Source organism: Mytilus californianus, unplaced genomic scaffold (genome assembly GCF_021869535.1).
Source record: "Mytilus californianus isolate M0D057914Y unplaced genomic scaffold, xbMytCali1.0.p SCAF_7, whole genome shotgun sequence".
Lineage (NCBI taxonomy): Eukaryota > Metazoa > Mollusca > Bivalvia > Mytilida > Mytilidae > Mytilus > Mytilus californianus.
Window position 1 is genome coordinate 66,535,840 of NW_026262723.1, and position 15,984 is coordinate 66,551,823.

General features: G+C 31.2%; 1 protein-coding gene across 6 annotated transcripts in view; it reads right to left on the reverse strand.

Moving 5' to 3' along the window:
* Positions 1-2,444: 2,444 nt before the first annotated feature.
* The window catches only part of LOC127708540 (uncharacterized), a 36,485-nt gene continuing 22,945 nt past the window's right edge, over positions 2,445-15,984 (reverse strand). For 3 of the 6 annotated variants that reach the window (XM_052213437.1, XM_052213440.1, XM_052213439.1), the window contains 5 exons: positions 15,390-15,425; positions 12,364-14,817; positions 9,857-11,514; positions 7,035-7,145; positions 2,445-5,718 (listed from right to left, as the gene is read on the reverse strand). In XM_052213437.1, the coding sequence (XP_052069397.1) occupies positions 7,043-7,145; positions 9,857-11,514; positions 12,364-14,817; positions 15,390-15,425 (4,251 nt within the window). In that variant the 3' untranslated portion in view covers positions 2,445-5,718; positions 7,035-7,042. Of the gene's footprint in view, positions 5,719-7,034; positions 7,146-8,358; positions 8,635-9,856; positions 11,515-12,363; positions 14,818-15,389; positions 15,426-15,984 lie in introns of those variants that run through there. The other 3 variants (XM_052213443.1, XM_052213441.1, XM_052213442.1) reach the window with 3 other exon arrangements.

A 15,984-nucleotide genomic window follows, 5' to 3' on the forward strand; every position in this document is an offset into this window, starting at 1 on the left:
AATTAATTGCATATTTGACGTAGTTTATGTTTTTTAAAAGACCGTGGTCTTTATTTCAAACTCTCAAATCACTAAAACTTCAATCGGGAAAAAATTAAGAGTATCAAATTTTTGTTTGAATTAAATGTCAAGATACAGTGATTTCTGGCCTTAAAGAGAAAAATTATATAGACAATACAAAACGAACGTGAATAATCAAAACGATTCGCAAAGGCTATACACCAAAGTTATGAGGCCAAGGTTAAACTAGTTTATTCATATATTACACTAACAAAGGGTCCTCAAGGCAAAAGCTTACACTGGCATCACTACAAGTTCATTACGCCCTAGTTTCTGTGTATTCGAAATTCTTTACTATGTATATCAATATAGCTAAATCTTTGTACTGAAGGCATCGAATGCGGGATATGACAGTTAACAATTTGAAGACTATAATAGACAAACAGGAAAAATCAGAGATCTGCCATCTAAACCAAAGGACACACTATTTAATACTAAAAGTCAACCACCAACATGGTTCCTGACTTGGTACAGACACTTGAACACGTGGTGGAGTCGAACTAGTTTATAAGACCTCAACCTTCCCCCTTTAAATCTAATTTGGTGGAAAGATATTATCAAAAAGTATATATAACGGTACATGTAATTTTTAAATCAAAACAAACAAAAAATAAATTGCGCAGACGATATGAAGGCTAAATTGTTTCTGAATATAGACTTTTCATTTCTCCCCATTTTTTCTTGGATAAATACGTTTAGCATGCAAGACAAAAAAAAACATGCGATAACAACTACAAGTATCTGCAATGCATCAATAGTTTAGTGTATTGGTTAAATAAATATAAATGTTGATTTTTTTTAAGACATTGCATTGTTTTCATTCTAACAAAGCTTCAAAGAATTATAAAATATTAATAGACTTTGAGGGTCTTTATCCTTCTATTTATTTCAATAAGCAGATGAAATTAATCCTATCATTTTTTATGACAAAATTGTTAAAAATATAATGCTGAGAAGCAGCTCTAATATCAGTAAGGTACATCTGGTACGTATTGACTAGTTGTCACAACCCGTCCTTAAATTGCATAAAATATACTTGCCACTGGACATGGAGCATATAATCAATCAATCTCCTGCACTTGCTCTGAAACTTAGTGTAATTTGAATATTAAAGGGATAAATTTCAATATACACAGATTGTTCTTAAAGCAACAGAAGAAATGTTAAGGTTTTATTATAACCTTAAAGAAAACGTCAATTTAAGCACCGGGCAAGTAAATTACAATCATCCTCGATTAGTCAAATCACATAGATCATGATATTGATTTACCTATACTGAAAGTACAGCGACTGAGGTTAGCTATATATAAGAATACACTTTTTCTTATTAAGTAGTTAAAATTAGTTTTAACTAGCTTTTATAAGCTGAAAGCGCTATTGTTTAGTATTGTTTTCCTCTTTAATGTAACCAGAAACATGTCTCTATTATAACAAACCAATATGTAAATTAAGTGCTTTTTCTTAAATGATCCTTCATTGATTGTGTGTTCTTATCGTTGGTACCTTTGGTTTTCTATAGATGAAAAAGTGGAGGATTGTTCATTAAAAATTACTTTCAACTAAAAGTACCTGTTCTCATCTCAAGTCAACTAGGTAGCTTGGCCTTGGACATTTTTTCAGATATCTTTTGAACCATACATTCAATCAAAACCAAACTTCTTTTTATAATGTTCCTTGGTAAGACCCATATTGATTTAGAGGTCACAAGGTCAAGTTCAAGGTCTAGATAGAAATTGACAGACTGAAATATGGGCAAACCTTTTGTTTTGTCATGACATCTTTTTAACTAAAGACCCAGATTTCACCAAACTTAGCTTGAAAATGACTCTTGGAAAGAACAAGACCCCTAGTCAATTTGGGTCAGTAACTGAAAGGTCAAAGTCACAGTGCCAATGATAGACGAAATCATTATACAAAGTTTTATTTCTGGACAATATCTTTTGTTTTTAATCCATAAATCAGATTTTTAGCAATTGTTGGTAGATAAGGCTTTTTTGATGCAAAGGCTGCTTCATTTGCATTCTGTTGGATAGTTGTCTCATTGGCAATCATACCACATCTCCTTATTATATATTATCTATATATCTATTTAGCAGGTTTTCAGGTCAACAATCACAGCAGCTAACAATTAATGGGCAATTTTGGAGGTTTTCTGATGATAATGATCAACACTAGTGTGACAACGTAGTGTGGCAAAAAAGATTGTTTTGTTTTCTGCATATCCTTAAGTCCCTATGTCCAGCAGTGACCATCATTTGACAAACTCTTTCACCAGGTTTTACAGTCTTCAAATTGGTATTGATGGGAGATAATGTATGAGAAGTCTTTTTGGCAATTGGGTATTTTGAATAAATGCCATTATCATACAATAAAACTCAACAATATAAATGAAAATACTCCTTTTATTTCTTGGCATGATTCACTAGTTGTTTGACAACAAACCATTAACACATTCATACAATATCTAACTGTGCTCATATAGCTTTACTAATTTCTTGACAAAAGTCCATATAACCCCATATTTTATCCATGTGATCTGCACATTAAAAACTTAGGCATGATTTAATACTATGGAAGATTGTTTGTTTATTTTATTTATCTTAATAATAGCTTTTAAAAAATGTAAAAAGATCACACACCTCTTCGGAATTTACTTTTCTGTAAAAAAAAAAATGTTCCAAGAGGCTGAAAACAAAACAATTATTGATTTTGTGGAGTGGTCAACTGTTTATAATGAAAATGTTTACACAGAGATATGCCTTGACTGTTTCACCTACTCAAATGCTTAAGCAATTGATGCAGCCACCAGAATCTGCAAGACAAAGTCGCGCTTCTGTGACTACGGTTGCAGGCGACACTTACAATTATAAATTAATGAAATTATATGGATTTTTGTATAAGACAAATAATACAAATTTTAAAATACTAATTTATTATAAAATATATCACAGATGATGCTTATATATAAATATGGAATGTGATAAAAATGTAAAAATTTAAATAAATATTTTATCATTATTAATAAATTACAATCCCTCTACCTGGACGGAACCATCACAATACAGAAAATCTTGTTAGTTATCTCAGATTAATTCAAAGAATTTTCTTTTTTTTTAAATGAAGGACCAGTGTATTTGTTCAAGAATACACAGAAAAATGGACAGATGACAGAGTAATGAACAATTTGCACCTAACACTTGATAGCAGGGGGAAAAAAAGACGTATGCAATATATGTACATAGTAGGACACATATAAAATTCATTTGTGCAGGCTTTTGAAAAAGGACAAAAAGCAACGCTCACAAGCTTTTCTTCTGACAATGTACATAATTTTTTTTTATTGTGCAATTAGCCCTTGACGCTTTTACATTCAGTTTTAAAATTCCCAAACTTTGTCTTTGAACTTTATACAATCAATATGGCTTAAACACAGACCTCTATGAGGACCCCAAATATTAACTGTGAGGTTATTAACATTACCATTTCTCTTAACATAGAAGCAGGACAGGAGACTTTATTTGTTCTACTGTAGATTTATTAATATTCGTGGTATACCAATTTTCATGGATTTCGTGAGTATAGTTAAATCCCGAATTTAGATGTTCATCAAAGTGCCAATTATCTATAGGCTTGTATGCAGACTTTGGCGAAACCATGAAATCAAATATCCATGAATATACAATTTTCCCTAAATTCAAAAAATTTGTACCCATGGAAATAAATGAATCATCAGTATACAAATAAAGCAATAATATATTTGAATACCTGTTATTTGTACAATAGGTGGCCCATAGCAGGATAAATTTAATTTGTTGAGTCAATAAAAATATTTTTATGTAGTTACACTTTCATGTTATAAATGCATATACTCATGAATCCTGAGAAGAGTTGAAAAATTATGATTTTTATACAAATGGGATTAAACTTGAAACATTGGATAAATTCTATATAGTCTCTTAATGATGAATGCTTTTTAAAATATCAAAATGATCTCAAATAAAATATTTTGGAAAGTATAATTTTATGTCTTCAGAAAGTGTAAAATAAAAAAAACATAGAAAAATACGATTTTTTTCATATTTATTATTAGTAACTTGTATTATTAATGACAAGATAATAAAAAAAACATTTTATAAGAGAAGTACAAATATAACATGACAAAACTATAAAAAAAAACACCATGATAAGTGCTGAAGAATGTGTGTAATACACACATGTATAAACATTTAAAAAGGAAAGAAAAATCTCCAAAAAATTACTTCGCAATTGAAAATTAAAGCAGATTTGGAGTATGGATGAAATTTTAAAAAAATCTATTGATTAAATGCTACAAAGAATTTGTTGAAATTAAAACAAATTTGGATGGAATGATCTCTTATAAATAGTATGATTAATATAACAATGCAATTTACACAAAACTACATGATGTGTCTGAAAGACACAGGCATCCCATTTAAAAAATGAGAAAATGTTGGTCCAATAACATAAATATTGGCCCAATGACAGAAATAATGGTCCAAAAACATAAATATTGGTCCAATGACAGAAATGTTGGTCCAATAACATAAATGTTTGTCAAATAAAATAAATATTGGTCCAATGACATAAATGTTGGTCCAATAAAGCAAATGATGGTCCAATAACATAAATGCTGCTGGAGAGTCTGGTACTATTCAAAACTGTAGTAGTGATATACTGTTGATATATTACAATAGGATTCTAAAAAGCCAACCTTAATACTTTTAAAAAGTAAAACATAGTCGTTCAATTTTGAAATGTAAGTTAATGTGACCCAAATGGGTACTGTACATAGAACTGTAGTTGTGAAATATCATTATATATCAAGAAATGGACTTTAATGTTTAATGCAAAACTAAACAAACCCAGGACAGTGTTCATACAGGCACTCAAGGGTAAATCTATTACCCCACCCATAAATATGGGATAGGACAGATAATAATAATAATAATAAAAAAAAACACTTCTTAAAAATAAATATCTCAGCCATACTATCACAGCATTTCACATTTAAAACAACTTAATTAAACACCTATGAATACAAAAACAGTTAAATTTTCTTTACATATTCAGGTAATGAAAAATAAACTGTTTTATTTTCATGATTCAAATACTGACTTTTTTCTACATAAAGCACCTTTTGGTGGTAAAACTGATGAACATTTTACAAAGTTTATAAAACCATTTAAGTGTTACAAACCTAATGAAAGAAATCTGTAAATACTTTTTTCTAGATTGAATACAAAGGCACCATGGAATTAAACTAGCTGCAGCAAAGGCTTTTTCATGTATAAATTGAAAAAAAAATATAAAGCAGAAATAGTGCAATAAATAAAATCATATTTGAAATATCTGTGAAAAAGATTTTACAAAAATTATGACAAGCATTTAAACTGATCTACCAGCAGATAAGCAAAAACTGCTGGTCTCCCCTTAATTTTACGATTTTTTTTTTAACAATGTAGGGGAGGTAACAATTACTAGTTTTTTTTCACAAAAATGAGAAAATTATTTGAGCTAATAAATAATTTTTGTACAAAAAATATCTAGCAAAATTCATAAAATACAGAAATGAGATATAAATACATCCTTTAATGGAAAGTAGCAGCACTAGTACAATTTATTCTGTAACTTGGACATCTGAAAATAAAAAGTTGGAAAAATCAGAAAACATTCTAATGAAAATATGGATTCCAGATCAATATTCATATACTTCTGAAAATACTAAGTTCAGATCAAGAGTCTGTCTGCCTTTGAACTGCTCTTCTTGAACTCAAAGAAAGGCAAAATGTTAGTTAGTCCAATTAATTATATAATATTACCCAGTCATTCCAACTAATCTAGAATACTAAATTGCCATTACTTAAAATCCTTCTCCAAGGATAAATCATGAAGACGATCTTTCACATTGTTAAAAGTAATATAATTAAACTTTGGAGGTACTTCCAAAACTCAAAGTTCAACCTTAATTTTTTTTTTAAATAAACTTTCAAGATTTTCATCTTTAAATTATTTTTACCGTAAAAAATGAATTTCCTAGTTGAACATACAGCTTCCAAAGTTTCATTGTTAAAAGTATCTGTAGTAATATAACTATTATTATTCATAGTGAAAATATCATATTTGTATATACAGTATATACTATATAATCTTATAAATAAGCCTTAGTATGTGTGTATATACAAATTAATATATTTCAAGCAAACAAAACAATGTGTAAATACATTATTAAGTTTATTTTATGTGTTAAGTCCTGATCGATTCTTTTTTTTTTTAATCTGCATATTTTTTTATGTTGGTTCTTTTTTTAACATACTGTGGATTCATTATTGAGGGGGGTAGGAGGGGTCCGGATCCCGAAATCCCGGGCTTAAAAACATGGAATCCCGAGGTCCCGAATTTAAAAAAATTTAAATCCCGACATCCCGAAATTCGAAAAAAGAATTCCCTGATCCTGAAAGGGTCAATCCCGAAATCCGAGCCTAAAAACACCTGATCCCGGAGTCCCGATAAAGGTCCTACCCCCCCCTCATTATTATTCTTGGGATACACATTTATCTTGGATTTCGTGGGTACAGATGAACCAAAAAATTTGAATGGTCTGAATAAGTACAAACTTTCTAAAAGGCTTTTATACAGACTTTTGTTAAACCACAACATCAAATATCCACTAAATTACAATATGTCCTTAATCCACAAAAACTGGTACCCAGGATAATAAAATCAATCCACGGTAAATAAATTTTATGCTGTCATAAAAATAGAAAAGATACTGCTAAGTTTATGTTATTGAAATCCAAAAATCATGCAAGCATAAAGCACCAATTAACCTCTGATCAAAGTCATAAGTAGAAAGCATGTAAGTGTTTTGCAATATAAACTCTTCTCATGAACAATTTATAAGGTAGTCGATTCAACATATTTGTTTGGCTTTGATCTACAGTAGATGTAATTACCTATAATTTCAGCTGTATATGGTATTGAATCCAAGCTGCTTAGTATATTTGTCTACAAGTAGATCTGCATATCTCTTTTCTTCCTCAGTTAACTGAGGTGTCGGAGAATCACTGTGCAAAAGAAGATTGTCTACTTATAGAGAGATAAAGAAATCTGTTTCCTACCATACAGTTTCGGTAGAAAAATAGAGAAATCTGTTTCTATGGATATTCTAGAAACAGTGTGATGAATTCTTGATTATATATATTGGTTGAGTATTAATATAATGTATGGCTTTAAGCTTATTTTGGATATAATACATATTAGGTCTATACATTTAATATATCTACCTCATAAATTTGACCTGTTTTGATCATTATGCATTTTTCTTTGTAAAATTGAAAATAATTTGTGTGTTATTGAAAAGTAATGTTATAATTAGTAAAATAATGTACTCATTAAACTATAAAAATAACTGCAATAACCATTGTAAATTATAAGTTATATCTCACAAAAATTATATCATAACTGAATGTATTTTTTAAAATTTATTTGCTGCTGTTAATGCAAGGTCAACCACACCACATTTTAAAGTTAAAGGTCAAGTATTAAGGAAAGAAGCACAGAGAAATTGAAATACATCCAAACATCATCAAATTACTAAAAAAACATGTTATAATGTGATTTAAAATTTTTCATTATTTCTTTTTTTTCAATTTCACAGGATATAATTCATGCCAGTATGCTTATTTTGTTTGCAATGTTTTTAAAAGCCATATTTTTCAATTTAAATACGCTGTCATTATAATACCAAGAATTTGATAATAGTCACTTTCTCTCTGCTTCATATACAGATGCTTACTATAGAATTGGGGAAAATCCATTGTGCATTCTCTACTTGTCAATCATTATCATTATAGAGTTATTTTCCTTTGCAAAACATTATTGTAAGTTATGAGTGTTTCAAATGTAGATTGGAGTCCTATTGGTTCCCCACTTTTTTGGAAGAGAATTTATTTCATAATTATACTGCAAAACAATGAGCTTTTAAATTAATGAAGTTTGAAAAGCCAATGTTAGTGAATTCCCAGTGGACACCAAAGTAAAGTGCAAGTAACTCTTGATATTTCAACATTTATGACTTGCAAGTAGAGAATATTTGGAGGAGAATAAATATCTTAAACTTCCAAACACTAACTGTTAGTTTCAGCAGAACATTTCAATGCCATTTTCTGATTTTAATCTTGTGAAATGCACTTTTAAATATTTAACATAGATCATAAAGAAGTATTTACACATATAGTTTTAAAAATATAAAAAAAAATAATAAAGATGTTGATAGAATATAATTTATTGCAAGAATTGATGCCAGAAGATTGCAAGACAGAACATGGCACTGCATTGAAATAAATCTGACTTCTAGCGGTCACTAAATATATCACAGGACATAAACAACAGTATATATTGATACAGTTTACAAATATCAAAAATTAATTCATGATAAACAATTAAGTATACATCAACATGAACATTACAACAATTACACAAATGCATGATATAAATGTGTGTGCAGGGGATCTCAAAGTGTGCAATTTCACCCTGTATTATTTGACAGTTAATCTGAAAAGAAAGCAAAAAAAATGCTTGTACTTGCCACTTAAAAATAAGCAAACTAGTAAGCAAACAAACAACTTTGTCAAAGTCACAATAGTTATTCAATAGTTTCTAAGGAAATTTTATTTTAAATTGCTTTTTCCAGTATTAAACAGATTTGCTTTGTTCAGCACTTGAAACATGTCAAAGTTCCTTTAAAATTCGCAACTACCATTAAATTAAAACTAAATAATTAGAAACATGATATTTTAAAACTACCTTTGCAAAACCAACCTTTTTTTTTTAATCAAAAATATTTCTGAAATGTTGTTTACCATACAGTTTGGACTTGAAAATTTTAACAGTATTGTGACATTAACAATATATAAACAACAAAAGCTGTGCATCCACAGAAAATAATTATGATCACTGTTCAAGATTCAAAAACTCAGCATTTCTTCTGTTTTTATAGCAATATAATCATGATAATAGAATGTTTATTTTCTTTTGGAATGTTTGGAAAACAAGATTCTTTAAAATAAAGTATATATTTAATTCATATGGTGGTTAAGAATTCAGGTTCAGAAAAAGCTGGTATATTGAGCAATGTTGAAGACTTGCATGCATTAATTTGATTTTTTCCATTAAAATGACTGAAAATATGTTTTTCATTGAGGACTTACAATATATCATTCAGATCAAAGAAATTAATGAAAACTAATATCCATCAAGAATAATTCTGAATGCCAAGTAGGTAGGTAAATTGGATATGTCAACTTAGTTTTCACTAGGTGATCATTTGAAAATCATTCAGATACTTTTTGAAAATATGATACTGGTATTTGTAAACTAACTAAAAATTGAAGCTATAATCCCATGCCATTTCAATAAAAAGGTGATGTGCTAAAAAAGCAAGCTCAAAATGCAGTGGACCCCAAATATACTTGATTTAGGCTTAACAGATGTAAATTCTGAATATCAAATATTCCATTACCACAAGTAAAAAAAAAAACCAAAACAACATACATCTTCCCTGAGATTTTTTACAAAACCACCAAAAAAATGAAAAAGCAATTCATTTAAAGAAAAAAGCTATCAGAATGCAGATCAAACACCTTTAAACTCAAGCAATAAAACATTAAAACATAACTACATGTATAAATAAATAATGCAATAGTAATTTACAATTATTATGATTTACAAATAAATAAATAAAAGCTGCATATTAACAAGCACTATATATACTTACAGTGGTGTGTGCTGATATTTAGATGGTGAAGAAGTGCGTACAGGAGAAAGACTAACATCAGCAAATAAATCCTTAGGATTCCGTACAATGCCCGATTTCTTACTAGCTCCTGAAAACAAGGGCTTGCCTGAACTAGCTGATGCTAATGATGGTTTACCCGAATTACCAAAAGTTTTGTTATTTGCTAAACTACTATTTGCTAGCTTGCTATGATTTTTATTAATGTCTCTATTATGCGGTGGCGTTTTTGCAGCCGGGGAGACTGACCTTTCTAAAACAGATCTATGTAGAGGTGATGAAGTTCCATGTTTAATCATATAGTTTTGTTCACCCTTTGTATTCTTAAGAATTCCTTTGACCCCGTTACTTCTTGCACCAGGTCTAGCTGCACGTGATAATTCAGGTCCATAGCTTGATGATAAGCGATCTGTCCTGTCTCGCCATGAGTCTTTTTCAGGAATGTCATGATCATCATAATATTTTTTGGAACCCTCATCATGGACGGCATTATCTAAAGCGGCTATGAATAATCTATTGTTTATCTCTCCTGATTTACCATTGTAATTTTTCTGATCTGAATACCTATTACTTGGAGATTCACTTCTTGTCACAGGTCTCCTATTTGTATTTCCATAGATGTTGTAATTTTGTTGTCTTACTGGCTGTTTCATTTCATATAAATCAGCTATATCTAAACGGCCCGGACTTTTGCTTCGCTCGAAGCTTACATTAAAGTTATCTTCCCTTCTTGGTGACCTACTTCTAAAACTATCAGCTGTATCGTTAAAGTCTAACCTAACAGGATGACGTGATAATATTCTGTTCACTTCTATATCGTCTATGGTTGGGGAAACACGACCTTCATCAAAAGAACTAGAAAAGTTATTTCTATATGACCTTGTTCTTCTATGTGGATAAATTTCATGTAAATTTGATTTAACTGATGGCGAAATATCTTCGTAATTGTAATGGAATCCTTCAATGCCTTCATCCTCAAAATCATCATCGTCATCATCATCAGAAATAATATCATTTACTACTGGTGTAACAGGAATTGATAGTCCATTTACTCTTCCATATGGATTTTTGAGTGGACTGCTAGCCATGACTGGTTCCTTGTATGAATGACGTGCTGGTGAATAGGAACGCTGATTGGGTTGTTGATAAGATCGATGAGCAGGATCCTGATAAGAACGCTGACTAGGAGTTGGTTCCTGATATGAACGACTAAGTCCTGAATATGTATGCTGAGCAGACACAGACCTTGACTTGCTGCCAGTATTTTCTGGCTCAAGTTTTGTTGGAGTTTCTGCTCTTGGGGACTTTGACCTTGACCTTGACCTTGGTGCTATCACACTGTCTACTGATCTACTCAGTCTCTGTTTGGGTACTGGAGAACAGCGTCTCTCATTTGGTGTTGGAGAAGCTGATCTGCTAGGAACTTTGAAACCGTTCATTGGTTCAATATCTAAGTATATTCCTTTTTCCATATATTTTTTTATAATTCCAGTGATAGTCTGAAGGTGTCCTTCACTTTGTAACCTAGATATTTCCTCAAATAATTGTTGTCTCTCTTTTCGTGCATCATCAACAATAGTTTTAAGATCAACAATTGTAGTTTGTGCTTTAAATGCATATTTCTGTGCTCTCTCCAGTTCCTGAAAAAGAATTAAGATAAAAGAACTTGCTTTTTTAATATGTTGCATTTAATACGTTAGAGTTAGTCGATATTTTTGACTGAAAATCATTTAAGTAGGTTCAATCCTTTTTAACTTATCACAAACATTTATTTATACGTTATCTGTGTACTTTATATTAAATTTTTCAACTTAATATCAAATCAATTGTTTATTTTTTGTCTTCACAAAGTGACCAAAGACAAATAAAGAGATACCCCTGTCATATCAACTACAACCACAATTTTTTGTGGTGGTATATTAAACTTACAAAATGGTTTTTCTTATTCAGAATAAGTCATTTAAACCCTTAGTTGTTTTTAACTTTCTAAAAAAAACTATTAAGCTTTTCAATTTCAAACTACAAATGTTGTTATGTTATGTCTTTTCTCCATCCTTTTTAAAACTTCTACTGATATATTTTTCTTGACTCTTATTGTGATTTGGTGCTTGACATACTGTGCAAACAGTAAGTCTTGTATATTTTTGAAGACAAACACAGTATGTTGACCTTGAAGAGACAATTATTAAGTAACATTGTGTTGCTGTGTCATTGACCAATTGTCATATACCCCCTCTGACATCTTCTTTTGTTCATTTTGCATTTTTCTGTTCCCAGTTCTACGAACAAAGTTAAAAAAAAACCTCCTATCTAATGCAATTGAAATCTTTATTTTTCTACCTTTCTCTTAACTTTAAAAACAAACTTGAAATATAAAAAAAAATACTAAAAAAAAAGGTAACGATTGTAAAAAGTATGCATCTACTTTGTTCTTCACATGTATTTATATCATTCTGATTTGACCGTGACTTATTTTCTATATTCCTTACCTCTCTGAGTCTTTCATTTTCAGTCTGAGTTGTACCTAACACCTCAACCAGTCCATCTCGTTCCTCAGCCAGTGACTGCATTGTTGGAATATCCTTTTTGCTAGATCCCTTGAGTAACTTTCTTGTCTCTTCTAATTCAGATTCCAGTTCACTATTAATACCCTTTAGATCTTTCACTTGTTTTTCAAATTCTCTCATTCTAGCCTCTAAAGATTCATTTCTATTTCTCTCTTTTTCTAACTGTGTGCGTAATTCCATATTTTCAGCTTGAGCTTTTGATAAGTGAGCTCTACAGTCATTTAAAACTTCTCCTGTTTTTTTCATTTTTTCTTGAATGTCAGTATTTGAATTTCGAAGTTTAGCTTGTAAAATGTCATTTTCAGCAATTACTGTTCCAAGAGCATGTTTCAATTCTACGATATCGCTATCTGATATATCACGTGAAGAAGTAAGTTTCTTCCATTTTTCTTTTTGAACCATTGTAACACCTGCAAACTCTTCCTCCCTCATTCCCCAAATTTCATCGGAAACTTTCCTAATAGGACTACTATATCCTAAAGTTATTGGCTTGCCTTGTGATCGTGGTGAATAAAGTAATTTTCCATCATCATCTACCTTAAGTGACTTATCTATGCTTACTGGCAAATTGTGTAAACTATTAGACTTTTCACTAGGTAAAGTCCTCCAATCTGAAGAAGGTGAGACTCGGTTTTCAGATAAAGAACGAGATTCTACATCTTCTTTCTTTCGAAAAAGTCTACCTCTTGTGTAATCTGGTGAGGTTGACCTGTGTCTAGGTGACCTTGGTGAGCGAGGCGATCTGCTACTTAATCTTTCTTTTATCTTTTCACTTAATCTCTGCGTTAATGAATTCAAATCCTCTAAATCACCATCATCTGGTAAATGTGATTTTTCAAGCATCTCCATTTTCATACGCAGAAGTTCAAGTTCCTGATGAAATACTTTCACAAGTCTCCTGTTAGGATCAACTGAATCTGTATTACTTCCAGGAGCTGTATCTCCATTTTGTTCACTAACAGACTGAATTCTATCATAATTTTCAGTTAGCCTATCTAGATCTGGTGATCTATGTCTTGGAGATCTATTAGATCTTGGTGATAATGATCTACCAGAAGGTACCCTATCACTACTCAAAGAACGATCTCTTTCCATCTGCTCCCGTGGTGACCTTGTATGTAATCCATGGTCAGACATGCTTTCATGTTCTCTTGACCTTGGGCTTTGTGACCTTTCTCTTGTTCTTTCATAGCTTGAATCCCTACTGGAAGATCCATAATTTGATGACTTTTTAAGAATTGTTTTTGGCACAGTATCTTTATCATTAATAGAAATGGTTTCATCAACGTAATCATATCCAGGGGAAAGTGGTCGAGTTGAATTGTCTCTTCTTGGTGACATTCTTTCGTCACTCTTATCTCTTCCCATTTCTCTTCTCACCTTAACATCTTCTTTTATTTCCACTCGTGGGAAATGTCTCTTATCGTCTCTTTCTGCAAAAGGAAATTCTGCAACATTAGTTTGTGGTTCTGGTGGACTTCCAAGCACATCAATAATTGACTTTTTTGTGGGTAAAAATTCAGGGGAGGGAACATAATTGGATCTCCTTGGTGAAACACCACGAGGTGTTGAAATTTCTGCTTTCTTGTCAGATTCAAACTGAAGATATTCTGACGGAGGGATGTCATCAACAGTTTCTAAATCTAAAAGTCTAGCTTTCGGAAGAGTTTCCTCTGAAGAACTTTTTGAACTTGAGTCTTGATCATGAAAGTTTGCTTCATGACGAGCCTGACGCAAGGCTTGTAATAAAAACATTGTTTCTGGATTCTGACCTGGCATCACGAAAATGGGAACACCTCTCCCTAGTCCAGGTAAATACTGTGGCGGACAAGTTGTATATTGTGGCAAGTTTTCACGTATCATTTCCTCTATGTCATCATTTGATGACCTTGCTGAATCAAGTTTCATACTAGTATCGATCTTTTTTGCTTCAGTTTCTTTATGAAGTTTCTGTTCTTTTTCCCTAACTTTTTGATCTTCATCTTCTCTTCTTCGTCTTTGCTCCTCTAATTTTTCCTTGGCCTCTGCCATTATTGCTTTATGATCTCTCGGTCTGCGTAATGGAGATGTTGATCTGACAGTATCACTTGTTAATTTACTTTCTCTTTTTGGCTCATAGTTTCCATTAATATGACGACTATGTGGCGAACTTTCTCTATCTAGAGTTCTGTCCCTTGAATCATATGTAGATCCTGATAAGGCACTTAATTTGTCTTCCTCGTGAAATCGATCAGAAATTGTATCGCTGATAGTTTTTGTTAATATTCTTTCTGATTCTACAGGTAATTTAGAAAACTGAGGATCTGAGCCTGAACCGTTAGATGTAGAAAACCAATCTGATGTTTCTTCTGAGGGATTTTTTCTGCTGTCAGACTTCTGTAAATAAATGTAAATTTGTCAATGGAAATGAACTGTTTAACTTATAGATATAATCTAAACGTACAATTATAGTCTGTTGTCAAAACATTCATTTATTTAAAAGATACTGTCAAAATAAGTTGGAGAAATAAAAAAAGTGTTTGAATTTAAGGGTTCACATGTATTTTCATACCTCCCCAATCCCTTTCAGTGGTGAGGGTGTGAAGTATACATTTTATCCATCCCTCATTTCATCCTTTGTATGGTGATCATTGTGTCCTTTCACCTATTTGTTTGTATGTTCCTTTGATTGTCTGACATTTTGGATCTGCTATTCCTCCTAAACCAGACTTGATTACCATGAAACTTATAGAGAATCAATTGGTAAGAAATGGCATTGTGCAACTTTTTATTTTTAAAAAGCGATTTATATCTCGACTTGGTACTATGGTATATCACTTGTCTATTATGAATGCAGTATGTTGACCTCTTTTTTTTATTCTTTAGTTTGAGTTGTAAGGTTACTTTGTAAGTGATGTTTACGGACACATTCCCTAATTAATATTCTTAAATTAATGTAAACCACTTACTGAGGATCCTTCATCTAAAAGACTACTGCCATCAACCTACAAAATATATAAATATTTGTTCAATCTTCACAAAACTTGCTAACAAAACGGTTGTTTTTCAATTTTCCAAAAAGTTATTAGTTTTTAAAGAAAATTACAAAACTTGAACATAAGCAACAGTCAGAATTTGGAAGTTTATTGTTTGATATTAAAAGACAAATTTTAGAATGGATATCTTTTAAAAACCTACTACAAATTTCAACACTGATAATAGCTTGCGACTAATGGCAAGAAAATTTCTAATAGGACTTAGGTAAGCTGTCAGCACATTAAATATTCATTGCAAGAACTCTTGTGAGATCTGTAGGTTGCCTGTTGTAAGGCAAAATTTCCCCCTATCCAAGATACTGCTGTTCAGCGTTTAGCTGTACAGTAGTCTGATTCATGTTTACTCCATATTTTCTTTCATTTTAATTTTGGATCATTTAAGCTTCAAGCATGTTGCAAGTATCCCCATTATCAAAACATTTTGTAATTACTATAAATACAATACATTCATTGGTACTTCCACATAGAGGATACCTGGGCATGCTTGAAGATTGTGTTTAATTATAAT